The sequence below is a fragment of the Andrographis paniculata genome, unplaced genomic scaffold (genome assembly GCF_009805555.1).
Source record: "Andrographis paniculata isolate CXL003 unplaced genomic scaffold, ASM980555v1 Contig86END, whole genome shotgun sequence".
Classification (NCBI taxonomy): Eukaryota; Viridiplantae; Streptophyta; class Magnoliopsida; order Lamiales; family Acanthaceae; genus Andrographis; species Andrographis paniculata.
This window is the reverse complement of record NW_026137624.1, coordinates 4,642,279-4,657,026: the sequence shown is the minus strand read 5'-3', so window position 1 is coordinate 4,657,026 and position 14,748 is coordinate 4,642,279. Positions and strand designations below refer to the sequence as shown.

Here is a 14,748-nt window from a genome sequence, read left to right as displayed (position 1 = left end):
AATTCAACATTTTATTATTAAAATCAAAACCCTCTGTCTTGCAACACGCTTTAAAATACTTTCTGTGGGTAAGTTTGAAAAACTCATTCCCAAAAGAAAGACGCTTTAAAATACTTTGAAAACACATATAAAGGCGACAATTCATAAAAAAAAGAAAAAAAACGAAAAAGAAAGTAAGTTGGATTTATCGAAAGCGCACTCAAAACATAACAGCCGCCAATTCCCACGTTTATACAAAAAAAAAAAAGAAAAAAAAAAGAGCGAAATATATATATTACACGTTATGCATACATATGAACAAATATATATATATATATAGATTGGATGCTGTAATAACATATGGGTGTGAATATCCTATGTAAATCCCTCGGACCAAAAACCAATCCGACAAGACATTCCTTTACACTGCACACCAGCTCAGTTGAACTCAACAATGCTCTCAAATCGTCTTAACCGAACCGAATCGAATCAAATCGAGTGCCTATAAACAAGGTACTCCATTGGGGAGGATCTCTTATATCGATGGTCTGCACAGCACAATGCTGAGAACAAGGGACGATGATGATGTAAGAGTACGATGTTTGCAATGTATCATCGCATCATTGAACTTTGGCGGCGAGGGATCGGGAGGAGACTCCGTGCAATAACTTGACAAATCCGAGGAAGCTTAGCTTTCCGTCCGTGTGTCTTATCCAGTCGTTGAGAACGGCGTGGACCGGGACAGACGGGCTGAGGCCGAGTTCCTGACAACAAAACGGGAAACGGGAAACGGGAATAAGTTTGAATTCATCGGTTCTTGTAACTTCTAGAAGGAAAATATATTTGTAGGTTAAAAACGGCGTCGATTTACCGAAGCTAATTCTTCAACCATGATCGTCCGGTTCCCATCCTTGTCGAAAAGCTCGTACGCGCATCGCGCGTGCTGTTCCCATCTGTCGAGAGCTTCCAATTGATAAACGCTCGTCGCAGCCGCACAGAATTCGTCGAAATCGATCCTTCTGTACTGCAGCGCGCTCAGCTGTATGCATCATTGGAATCGGACACAATATGTTAGGTCATTATCGTAATATGCTAAGGCGAAACGGAGTTAATCGAGAAGAAGAAGCACACCGTGGCAAGAAACTCGAAAACACGAGACTCGTTCATGGCATCCGTTGCGTTTTTCTTCAAGGCCTAAACCGGGTAATGACTGAATTCGGTAAGAGTTTTGGCTCTAACAAAAAGAACGTAAAAGTTGAGTATAAGACTACCGACCATTTTGATATTATCGAGGCTTAACATCCCGTTATTGTTTGGCTCCAACAGCGTGAATTGCTCCCGTAGGTAAAAAATGTCATCCTCTGTCAATGTTTTCGACAACGCCTACATCGAACAAATTACCATAACAAGATTAAAACAAACAAATCTATATATATATATATATGTGTGAAAATTTAACGGTACGGACTATAATTGTCAGCCGACAACATACAAAATATATACCGACAATATATAAAATATAAACCGACAACACAAGATATATATATTACATAATAAAAATACAGCACCTTACAATTGATCTCATTCCACAAGATATATTAACACAACATACATATAAATTAGAGCATACGACATATGCAATTATTTTATAGGTAAAATTGTTCATAATGCTCATGTGGTTTCGAAATTCAGTTTAAAATCTCCTTATACTTTAAAAATTGCCTATCACCTTTATATTTAAAAAACGTTGCATGAAACCCCACTACTATGAAACCTGTGATGAGAATATGATTTTCTATCTATAATTTTTGCATGGCAGAAGGGTTTCATGCAATATTTTTTAATGTATAAGGGGCACTATATAATTTTTAAAGTAAAGCGGAGATTTACACTGAATTTCGAAACCACGGAGGAGTTTCATGCAATATTTTTTAAAGTATAGGAGTTTCATGCAATTTTTAAAATAAATGAGATATTTACGCTGAGTTTCAAAACCACAAAAGAGTTATGGTCAATTTTGCCTATTATATATATATATATACATTATAAGTTAAAAATACACACCCGTAAAGCCGCTTTCCGAAGGGGAGACGACCGCAAATAAACTTTCATAAGTTTAAATACCAACACATCCAACGGGACTTTGACGTCAATGGTGTTCCGGATCCACGGATGACCTAATGCAAGCAAGAAAATCTTTAGGCAAGCAATGCTCGGCTACGAATTTCTATATCTAAACTTAACACTTACACATGGCTTGAGCAGCCGTCAATCGCTTCCGCGGATCCTTATTCAGAAGACGTTTGACGAAATCTTTTGCCTCGGAAGACAGAGTTGGCCAAGGTTGTTCCTCGTACGTCGGTTCCGCTTTTACTACAGCTCGAAAAATCCCGGATTCGGTTCGAGCCCAAAAGGGACGACTCCCGCACAACAATATGTATGCTATAACACCAATACTCCAAACGTCCGCCTCCGTATTATACGCCCTGTGTAGAACTTCCGGCGCTACATAATATGCGCTGCCGACAATGTCATTCAGCCGTTCATCTGCAAAGAACCCGACAATTATAATTATTGCAGCGGTCGCACGAAAGAATAAGACAATAAAGGACAGACCTGGTTTGACGAAATCAGACAGTCCAAAATCTATCGCCTTTAAAGTCGAGTTTTCGTTTTCTTCTTTGGTCGTAAACAAGAAATTCTGAACCACCAAACAAAAAAAGTTCGATCACGACAACAAAATAAATTATTACACTCAGTATTTTTCAATGGAACAATTATCATAAATATTATTAAAAAAGTACAAATAGACACACACATTAATAATATATATATCATCCACTCATAAAAAACCAACCATTCAACACAAAATATTATTTTTTATATTACCAACCCAATTTCTCATACAACACATCTAGAACAGACTGACTGTAATAACCAAAAAATATTTATTACCGAATACTACATTAATGAATAGAATGGCTTGTACCTCTGGTTTAAGATCCCGATGCACGACTCCTTGGAGATGGCAGAATGCGACGACATTCAGTATTTGCATCATCACTTTCTTCGCGTCGCATTCGGGAAACTTTCCGCCCCTGTAATGAATGCGCTTCAATTTAGGTAATAATTGATGAAAACAAACGAGGATTAGCTCGGAAGACGTGTATAGGATTTTACCTCGACAAGATTCTATCCAAAAGCTCGCCTCCTTCACACAACCTGCAAAAAGACAACAACCACAGCCTTAGCAAAGATCACTCCAAACATATTCGAAAATTATTACAAGCGACAACATTAAGCAATCGAAACCTACTCCATCACGACATAGACGTTGTCCTGATCTTCGTAGGCGTCGTAAAACTGTATTAGATTGTTATGTCCGGTCAAAGCTCTCAATATCTTCACCTCTTTTCGAACGTCCTCTATTGCGATGGCAGTGGTCATCTAGCAAGAACACCGGCAGCAACGAATGTAAGAAAAAGACAACAACAAAAGCCGATCCAAATCCAATTATTCAAATCATACTAATCATGAGCCAGCATTGCTCGGACAAGAAATTTTCCTTAAAAGTCGTTAATGGAATCTTCAATTGGACATCTACAAGTTTCTTCAATCTCCATTTGCATATGATCGAAGTCAACAGAATTGAATGTAATAATTCATACCATCTAATTGATCAAAATCTCCCTAACTTAAGCAGGATCGAAAATCGATTTAAAATCAAGATCTTCCCAACAAATAAACGTACGCCAATTGAAGATCAGGATCTCAGATGAAATTCCGACGACAGGAACCAACAAGTTCAGACAAGAATGAACTGTAAAGAGGGAGATTATCGATACCTTAGCTTTGGGAATGACCTTGACAGCGAGGTCCTGGCCCTTGAGCTCCCCCTTCTTGAACTTAGCCTTACAGGTATACCCAAAGTGTCCTCTCCCGACCTCCTCCCCCATTTCATACTTACTGTAGAAATTCTTGGAGAATCCGAAGCTCTTATCCAAGCCGGTCTCCACAACCTCCTTCCCCTCCGGAATCGCCGCCTCGTTCGGCTTCACGGAGCCGTGCCGCCGCCGCAGCACCGCCTTGATGTGCTTCGCCGGAGACGGCGGCGGAAATGGCCGCTTGAAGAACCTCCTCGGCGTTCCGCTCCCCGGCGCTGGAGATCTCGCCGGAGACTTCTTAGAGAAGAAGTAATGCGCCGGACTAGGGCTGTAGAACGGGAAGAATGGGGATTTTTTGTGATTTTCTTCGCTCCTACGATTATCCTCTAAATTAGCGACGGTTTTGGAATTTTCGTCGCCGTTCGTCGCCGGCGGTTCTCCCTCCGGCGAGGAATCGTAATTGAGCTGTGGAGAGGGTTTGGGCTTCGAAGTACAAACTCCCATTTCGAATTTTCCCCCAAAATTGGGAACTCAACTCGATCAACTCAAATTCTAGGGTTTCAAAAGTTTGAATTAAGAAGATGAATAGAGCTTTGAATTAATCTAAGCAGCGACTGAGAAAGAATCGTCGGGAGAGACGAAATCGAGAAAGGATCTGAGCAGGAAGAAAGAAGACGATATAAAAGTGAACCAACACAGACCAAACTTTATTCGTGAAAATAGACTTGCCCATCCGGTTTGAACCGACGGTTTTGAACCGGAGTTTACGGTACAAATCAATCGGTTCGAACTGAACCGTCATTCCGACGGGTTGTGTATTTCTCAAACCCGCCGATTTACGAGTTGACCGCCGGTTAGCTATTATTTATATACTTTTTTTAAAAAAAAAAAAAATTGACTGCGGCGGCAGTCGATGTCTAAAGTAGGTTAAAATTGTACTAATAAATAATTATTAATAAAATAATAATTAATTTTTTTTATATACTCCCTCCGTCCAATTTCTATTGTCTTAAAGTATATTTGCACGGTTTTTAAAGTAATTATTTTTTTTTTATAAATCGACAAATTTTGGTATAAATTAAAAATAATAATAAATAATAAATGAATGGTAAAAATGTAAAATTCGTGTTTAAAAAAAAGAAATATAACAATATACAAAGTTCCAAATAAGAAAATAAAAAATTAATTTGTGGACGGAGGGAGTATTTTTATTTAAATTTTATATATTTTTTATCGTATCATTATATAATGTAAATTATTTTATTATTTAATAGTATATTAATATTTTTATAATTTATTTTTATAGTGTAACAATCTAACCAATTATTATTTATATGATTTTTATCGTATAAATAAATAGTAAGTATATATCTAAATAAAATTAAAATCAAATTTTATTACCTCTTTTTATAAATTTTAAATTTAGAATAACTAAAAATTAAAAATAAAATTATTAAAAATGAATATACATAAATTGATCATTCAAACTATAATAGTCAATTTTTAAACTGAAGCCAATATGCAAAAAATTTAATTTTAATTTGATATTTTGACAAATAGTAATCATTGTTTTAAATTATTTGAACAAATCTACGGGAAAAAATCAACATAAATAAAAATAATGTATATATATATATATATATATAAACAGCAAGGAAATTAAATTGAAATTTCGTTTTAAATTGAAAATTGAAATAAAGAAAAAAAATATATGAATCCTGGTGGTCCAGGGTGTACAGATGAGTGCCACATGTCAGGGAAAGTTGATAAAAGATCTTTGTTGTTTACAAGCAACAGTTGTGTCAAGTAACCTAATAAAATTATTTAAAAAAAAAAATTGAAATTTTATTAGATTATAATTTTTAGATTAAAATAAATGAGTGTAATATGAGTGATATTTATATAAATAGATAAAAAATAATAATAAACATAATAAAATTTATATATTTTATTTACTGAATATAATATGAGCATATTATTTATAAACACTCAAATGATAAAATAGAGACAATTTTTTTTTTATAATGTTAGAATTCGCAGCTGTCACAGAAAATGCACATGGGTAATATAGAGATACTATTACACTAAAGAACAATTATATATTGTTAATTATTAGTATTATTTTCGTAAAATATTTCCTCAAATATTTTTTTTACTTAGGTGTAATTTATTTCAAATTTCCACTTCTAAAACGTACTCCCTTCGTCTCAAACACTGTGCAACATTTGTATTTGGCATGAGAATTTAAGTGGAGAGCATTAAGTACGATAATTTGAGATAATTTGGATACTTAGTGATGTGATTGGAGAGATAATTGATTATTTGTTTTTTTTATTTGAGTTATTTGATGGGATAAAGTGAAATGTATATTAATATATATAAATATTACTCCTTCCGTTCAAGAACTATAATTTGAGTTGTGTTTGACGGAATTTAAAAAATATTGATATTATATTGATAGTGAGTAAAAAGTATGGATAAAAAACTTTTTAACCCTTGTGAGTGTATTATTATAAAAAATAGTGGCAATTGTGTAATAATAATGAAAAAAAGTAAGGATAATTTTATAGTGATATGGTTATTCATGGAAATGAAACTATTGTTTTGGAACGGACAAAAATGATAAACATGATTATTGTATTGGAACGGACGGACGAAGTATTAATTATTTCTAAATTTAAAAACATTACAGTGAGTTTGAAATAAACAAAAATAATATTTTTTATTTTCAAATATTGAATGCAGAATGACTCTAAATGCTCAAAATCTGTGACGTATTTAATGTGGCCTATCAGTTTAAATTTTTAAAATTACTTATACAATCGAAGTAATTAATATGTAATATTCTCTCCGTTTATGGGTTGGATGATCTCATTCTCAAAAATTAGCTTAATAGATTAATTATAACTATTATAATATTATTTTATTACTTTTTTTTTAAAAAGTGACGTTGTTAGTATTTTTTTAAATAAAAATTGATATATATATATAATAAAAGAAATTTAAAATATATATTTAAATATTTTAAACTATATCTTAATAAAAAAAAAACTATATAATTGAATATTATTTTGTAAAAGAGTAAAATTTGATAATATAAATAAAAAAATATTTATTTATCTATAATTAATATAAATTAGTTTTATAGAAAAAAAACTTAAAATTTTAAATTTAGATCAAAATGTTTATTTATCAAAGATAAGTTATAAATATGTGAAATTTTATTAAATTGATTTATATTTATTAAATATGTTTTAAGGTTGTTAAATTTACCAAAGAGAGAAAGGGTAAATTTATATTGAGAAAAAAAAAAAAAAAAACAAAGGTGATCTGTGACGAGGCGATAAAGTATTAAACTATTCATAAAATTAATATATGAAAATTATTAAAAAAAATTGTTTGATTTTAATTTGAATTTAATATCTGATTTAAAATTTTTTTCAATAGTATAAAATTTTGTGACACAAAATAATATATTTTTATAATTATATACTGATTTAGTAATATAAATTTTTGTTTAAAATAAAAAATAAACAACTCTAAATATAACAGAAATTTTTAAGTAAATAAATTAAATTAAATGATTGGATTTGTATTTTAATTAATTTTAGATTTTTTGTGTAATTAAGTATAATTTGACCGCATTTCTTTTCTCAATTTCTATACTTGATATCCGTCAAGTATAGCACAAATTATTTAAAACATTTTGCAATATTCTCATTTTGAAGATATCCGTCAAAACCATATAAATTACGTTATTTATGATATTCATAAATTTCTTAATATTATATAAGAAATTAGAACGTATCTAGTTACCATTTCATATACATATAAAAATATATGGAATATATTTAAAATCTGACGAAATTTGAATCCATTAATTTTGAACTTTTTAACAATTTCTACTATTCAATTATTATTTATAGATAATAAATTTTACCTAATCAGCACCCAATCCAACTCCTTAAAATAACCTACAAACACAAATTTATTTTTGAGATTTTGCTCTTTTTTTTTTTTTTTTTTTTTTTACGTTGGAATTTACAGCTAAATTTAATAGCATATAAATTAGATCCGACAAGATAAGTTTGTGATAAATAAAATCTAAAGACGTAAAAATTTGAATCTTTAAGTTCATCGTCACATCACTAGACATCCGTTGCAAGAATGTAATAAGAATTTATATTGGAAGCCAATGATGTGACTTTCAAAGTCATTTTCCTTGTAATATTATTGTTTTTTTCTTTTTAAATTGTGCAATTTCCACTTATACATTGAATGAAATAATTTAAATGAAAGAAATAAATAATTAGAAAGTAGTTATATGATAGTGGGGTTATTCATATTTATGGGCTTCACATGGACGTATGTAATCTTGTTGTCCACCACTGAGTATATTTCTTCGTTCATCAAATACACATTCATTTGAATTATATATAAATTTTAATAAATATAATATAATATTTATTTATTGTGACATAAAGCATGAGATTTTTTGGAAGGTATATTAATGAATTAATGAAGTGAAAAAAATTGATAGATTGAATGTGTAAATAATTAAGATATTTTTGTAAATAAATATAAATTTCAAAGATATGCTATAAATAGAAAATTCATGTTTTATGTGAAAAAAATAAAAAGCAAATACAAATTTGGTGTATGGAAAAAATACTTGGTTTCAAATCAATTAATTCATTTTGTCTTTTTTATTCATTTAAAATTAAATTATTTGTTTTTTAGTAATGATATTTTTCACTTAATTTATTTTTTTAAAAAAACTTATATATTTTTACGTATTATTACAACAATATTATCAATTTATATATATAATAAAATATTATTATATATCTCGTAAAAATAAATACAGCGGTTTAGAGTGAAAAAAAAAAAAAAAACCCTTCAAAATATATATTGAGCACACGTGTCTAGGCTAAAATTATAAATTCTAAAAAATAGACACATCGGTCTCATTTTCTCTTTCGACATTCGCGTTTGAAACTACAGAGAGAAAAAATTGGAGGGCGAATCCAACGGTGAAAGGGGCCAAATGCACACAGGCAACTCTAATTCTGGAAAGATTTTTTTACCAATTTTCACCAAGTCTATTCTTTTTCCTCTCACATCGGTTTAAAAGCTTATTTTGTCTTCTAGATCGGGATATATATCGCTTGTTCTCCGGTTGCTTCTTCGTGAAGTTGAAGTCCAACGGAGAAGTCCAGTGAGGACATCGATAGGCTTCAAACATTTCTTCTAGGTATAAGGGTCAATTTTGTAGTTTTTCGAATATTTTTTACATTGTTTAAATTTCTTGTTAGGGAAAGTGATTTTTCATTCAAATTTTGAGACTGTCATTTTTGTATTTTTCTGGAGCTTATTGTTTTGGTGAAGTTCATTGTGGATGAACATTTCGCTAAGATTGTTTTTTGTTGCTACTGTATGCAACTTCGCATAGATCATTAGATCTACAATGAACTGGATTCTAGAAATTCCATTTAATTTTCTGTACAATCTATACTTTGTGAAAATTTTATGTATTGGTTGAAGCTTCAAAGAACAATGTCAATTGAGCCAACTAGTATTAATAACTTTTACGACAAAATGGTCTAGCTAGTTCGTGTGATAAATAGTTGTTTTATAATGAATTTTTCCCAAAAGTTAAAGAAGTTTCGCATGAAATAGGTATTCTGAACAACTTTAATTAGTTTTAAGGTTGTGCTATTTATAGTTCAATTAAATTTTAATCTTATTTCATATTTATTTATCTTTGTGAAATTACATCTACATTCTACACATGTCCAAACTGTAGCTTTTATACGAATTAAGAAAGAAAAAGACATGAACGGTACGACACCTTCAGTAGAATACGAGATGAATGGAAATCGTTATAATATGTCTTACTACTTGACAGACGAAATATATCTTAGGTATGCGATATTCATGCAGGCGGTAAGGAACCCCATAATCGCGAAGGGGTGAGCTTTCATGACATTGCAAGAAGCATGTAAGGATATTGAGCAGAATTTCGGTGTTTTGAAATAGAAATGTCATATTTTGCAAATGTCAGCTAGACTGGGGAAAACATCCAACTTACTCTACGTAATAACTACTAGTATTATATTGCATAACATGGTTGTTGAAGATGAATATGACCAAGATTTACCATTCGATACCTTCAACAATATCCTCGTCATTGAAGATGCATTTTCTTCTTTCACATTGCATGCCTTTGGTCCAAATTCCACTGTTTCTTTTGAACTCGTCGCTTGACTCACAATCAAGGTTTCATTCATCGCAAAAAAAATAAAAATAGTAGTTAGACATATATAACATAGAAAAAAAATTGTAAACATTTGTATGTATTTTTATAATGGTTTAGTAATTCTTCACTAGTTATTCTTTTATTGCATAACATCTTGCATCTTAAGATTTTTCAATGTCACCATGAACCTCTGGCCAATAATGTCCAGCTCTTTGGCCAAAAAAGTAGCTTCCCGAGCTATTTTTACTTTATGCTAACAGAGATACAAAAAAAAATGATCAATGGATTCATGCGGGTTTTCAGTGATTGAATTTAACAAAAATAACTGTATTGCCTCATTCTCAGCTAGTATCAACTAGCGATCATAGTGTTCATCTCTCTTTAGTTCTCTTTTGCTTTCAATAGCCTCCGATGCTGACCATCCTTCACGGCTCCCGGAGTCGGCCTTCATTAGACCAAATATAATACTTTTAGTTACCCAAATTTGAGACTCTTCAAGCTTTTAAATTTATATTGCCTCTGACTATTTGATTTATTACCGTCCTTGGCCTTTTTTAACACCAACTGGACATTCTAAATCAATCGCAGTCGGGCCACCTAAATTTGACAAAGCCGGACCTCTACCATCTGTATCTTGATCAATTTGTAATGTACTTCACTCAACAAAGGTTTTTGGGAGTGTTTATCAACATTACCACTTGCAGGGGTTTCCTTTATATGTGTCTTTTCAATCTCAGAACATTAATCAGATATTTTGACTTTCTTTTCAACAAAAAATTCCAATCATTTTGGTTAATCTGTAAGGATATGCCAATATGACTCGCACTTAAAGCTCATTTTGTATTTTTCAAGATACACTTCTTGACAATATTGTTCGTATCACAAGATTACTATTAATATAAAAATAAAAATAAAATCTTACTTATATTAAAAATTAAGAGCTATGATGAAAATAAATGAGTGACATACAAAATTTGATGTGCTCCAACCGCTACGATACTATGGTTGTGTTTGGACTTGTACACCAGACCATTTATGACATTGCGATTAGATCTTCATCCACCGATTCTCACATTCTTCAGAAGTCTTTTTATTTTTAAGTCTACTACCGTATGTTTTTTTTCCTTCATTAGTACAATGAAAGCTCACATATACGCTCCCATAACCATTGTTTCTTCTGTCCAACACCAACCCGTGCATCGGTTGTCACGTTGCATCATGCTCTAGTCAACTCTACATCCGCATCCATATTTCAATTTTTACTTGTGCATTGGTTGATCTCTACTGACCTATCAAGATTAGGAACATGCGAAAGACCTTGACTGTAAATCGGTGGACGGAGTAGGCTATATGGTGATGCAACGACTTATGATGATTGACTTTCGTGGTATGGAGGCTAAGATGAAATACCATATGACATAAAGTTCCACATGTTGAGTAGAATAAAGGATCACTAGTTTGAGGGTAGTACTGCTTAAGTGCAAAATTACGCTCAAAACTCGTATTAAAATAGTTTGAAACTACATGTAGTTGTTGGCTTAAGTTGAGGCTAATTTGCATGAACACAGTTGTATTTAAAGATATTTCAAAATATTTGTTTTTTTAATATGATAAATCATTTATATTACGTACCTCGTCATCTCCATGGCTACCATTACGTCATCCGTCATTGCTCAAACCTAAAGAAAGAATGAATTAGTGTAATTTCAAATTCTTTATAACCAACAATGTCATTCTTTAAAAAAATAACTAATATCGATTACAGTAACCATCAACGCTAGATTATCCAATTAATACAAATTGGGTTGCTGCTTGAAAATTGTTGCTAATATCTACCATGGAAAGGAAGAAAGTATTTTAGATAACAAAAAATGTATCTTGTATTTATAATTATTTTATAAATTACATTTATAGTAATAATTAAAGAAAATCTATATTTAAAATAAAAAAGCTGCAAGAGTTTTTAAACATCTCAAATTAAAATCAGACATTAAAATATTTTGAAGGGACAAGTTCAAGACTAAAAGTGATGGACAAAAAAATTATTTAAAAGAAAACATACACACCCAAGATTTGCAATTGGTGTGTGCTTTCAACTTTATTATTATATAATTTTTTTATATATCGTAAGAATTTGCCGTCGTTATTCACTGGCTGAGTGAGTTGGGTAAACCCTCAATCTCAACCGAATATAATAACCACCTAACTAATGTGTTTTAGTTTTTTGATAAAATGGTTATTGGGTTTATTTATTTTCACAAATATATTATGCATTATTTTAACAAAAAAATTAGTTTTTTTATACAATATTTAAAAATATTTTAATATCTTATAAAATAGTAGTTAATTTTAAAAAATTTATTATTTTCAAATTTTTTAAATATCCATAATTTCCTACACCTTTATTTAAATGAAATATTTGTATATAAATATTAAATAAAAAATATTGATGCTTCATATCAACCAGTATTCTCTCTTTTCATCCCAACAACTCACCATTATTTAGGATTAATTATTCTTTTTTGAGTTTTTTTTAGGTGTAAAATTCCTTACAAGATCGCATGTTGGATCATTCTCAGTCCATTATTTCACATTTATTTTATTAGACGATCTTTTTTCATATTTATCTACTATGTAATACTCCCTCCGTCCACAAACTAACGTCCTATTTTCCTATTTGGAATGTCCAACAATTATTGTCTTCTTTCTATTTTTATACACAAAATTTACTCTTTTACCCTTACTTTATTTACTCTTTCATTTTTTATATACAAGATTAAGGGCAAATTTATCATTTTATTACAAAAATCTTAATTGTCTAAAAATATGTTTAAATATCAAATAAGACATTAGAAAATGGACCGATGGAGTATTAATTTTCTTAAAAATGAACTATTTAATTCCTCAAAACATCAAATAATAATAATAAAACTCATAGCCCTATTTTCTAAGGTCAAATTTTGATCTCGCATTATTCATCAATTTATTTTTTTCCTTTTTGAAAAAAAAAAAATGTCAATTATTCTTTCAAAATATAAAACATGAAACATATATTTATGTCAAATTGAATACTAATTGAATTTAAATTTGTGTTCTTTTCCAAATTCAAATTCAAATTAAAAATAAAAAATAAAAAATTAAGGATGTTTCTATAGGATTTGTGGAAAAATATTTCTTAATTTATTTATTCTAAAATATCAATAATTTTTTTTGCGTTTTTTTTCCTATGATTAATTTTACATTACTAACACTTTAGTGGGTATATATAATGCACAAAATAATGGTGAAAATGGAATGTGATATATGTCAACGAAATGAAGGTGTAACTAAATTAATAAGCCGACATTTGACGTCAGAGGAAATATTAAATAAATAAATATACGACACGTGTCAATTGAATGAAGTCATGTGTACAAATTTGTCTCTTTTGTCTCCATTCAATAAAATATATATATATATATATATATATATAATAAATATGTAATACTCTGTTCATCGTGGATTAGGTGAACTTCTCGACATCGAACCTTCGTCACCATCACCCATATTTCTCTACTCTCTCTCTATATATATAAAAAAAATCTTAAAATTTATATTGAATTGATTTTGGTTATTATATATTCATTTACTTTTGTAGGGATAAGAATATATTTATTATAATAAAATAAATATACTGCATTAAAAAAAAAAAAAAACTAATAGTGTATTTATAATTTTAAATTGAAAAAAAAATATTTTTATTAAATTAAAATTTTAAAATATTAACTTGAAACAATACATATTAAAAGAAAATTAATTTATTTGCCTTTAAAAATTTTCAATTTTTTTTTAATAAAATTAATATATGATAATGATAAATAAATAAATATTATACTCCTTCTGTCCACCTGGAAAATATACACATTTCTATTTTGGGACGTCCAATGACAAAGTAAACATTTCATTAAATACCTCACTTTTTTTCACAAATATTCTTACTTTACATCACATCATTACTTTTATACCAAATAACAAGGGCAAAAATATCATTACACTACTTTTAACTACCCACTATAATTAAAATACTATTATTTCTTAAACACCGCGCCAAAAGTAAATGTATACTTTATCCGTGGACGAAGGAGTATATATTTTATTGAAATATAATGTTAAAAATATTTAAACATATATTTTAATTTTTTTTAATCATATATACTATTAAAATATACTTCTATTACACACAATTAACTAATACTACAAATGAACTTTAATTTCAAGTGTGACGTGCATGTTGTTATTTTTGTTTGACGGAAAAAAATTGCGAACAAAAAGTAAAATGACAAGACAATTTATTGATCGAAATTCTACTATGAGGATATCAATCACTGAAAAATTTACTAGCCAAATAATCCTCTGAGTTTATAGTAATTTTCCTTGCTAAAACTAAGTCAAATATTCACGATCACTCACCCAAAAACTCACAATAATTTGTGTATCAAATGACTATTTGGATTCGTCCCCGAAAAGACAACTCCTCAATGCCGCAATATCTGAATTTTAGTCTGAATCGTCTTTTTTTTATTTTTATTTTTACTTTCTCCGTCTCAATACAATAATCTTGTTTACTATTTTTGTCCGTCCTAAAAC

General features: G+C 29.8%; 1 protein-coding gene across 2 annotated transcripts; it reads right to left on the bottom strand.

Moving 5' to 3' along the window:
• Window positions 1–294: 294 nt before the first annotated feature.
• LOC127241941 (CDPK-related kinase 5-like) lies at window positions 295–4,543 on the bottom strand. 2 transcript variants are annotated; one of them, XM_051261237.1, is made up of 11 exons: window positions 3,825–4,543; window positions 3,296–3,426; window positions 3,160–3,201; window positions 2,969–3,077; window positions 2,596–2,680; window positions 2,230–2,526; window positions 2,044–2,156; window positions 1,255–1,362; window positions 1,111–1,173; window positions 851–1,018; window positions 295–743 (listed from the first exon to the last, which is right to left on the bottom strand). In XM_051261237.1, the coding sequence occupies exons 1-11, from the start codon at window positions 4,365–4,367 to the stop codon at window positions 600–602; spliced, it is 1,803 nt and encodes a 600-aa protein (XP_051117194.1). In that variant the 5' UTR covers window positions 4,368–4,543; the 3' UTR covers window positions 295–599. The 2 variants fall into 2 exon arrangements, with proteins under 2 accessions (XP_051117194.1, XP_051117193.1); XM_051261236.1 differs by having other exon boundaries at window positions 2,230–2,680.
• Window positions 4,544–14,748: the final 10,205 nt, after the last annotated feature.

Bases quoted from the DNA above. Each gene is read 5' to 3' on its own strand.
- LOC127241941 (XM_051261236.1), bottom strand. From the start codon at position 4,367: ATGGGAGTTTGTACTTCGAAGCCCAAACCCTCTCCACAGCTCAATTAC. The intron at 3,427-3,824 runs GTATCGATAATC...TGTTCTTGCTAG, and splicing joins AGGTCATTCCCAAAGCTAAG to ATGACCACTGCCATCGCAAT. The intron at 3,078-3,159 runs GTAAAATCCTAT...CATTCATTACAG, and splicing joins TTGGATAGAATCTTGTCGAG to GGGCGGAAAGTTTCCCGAAT.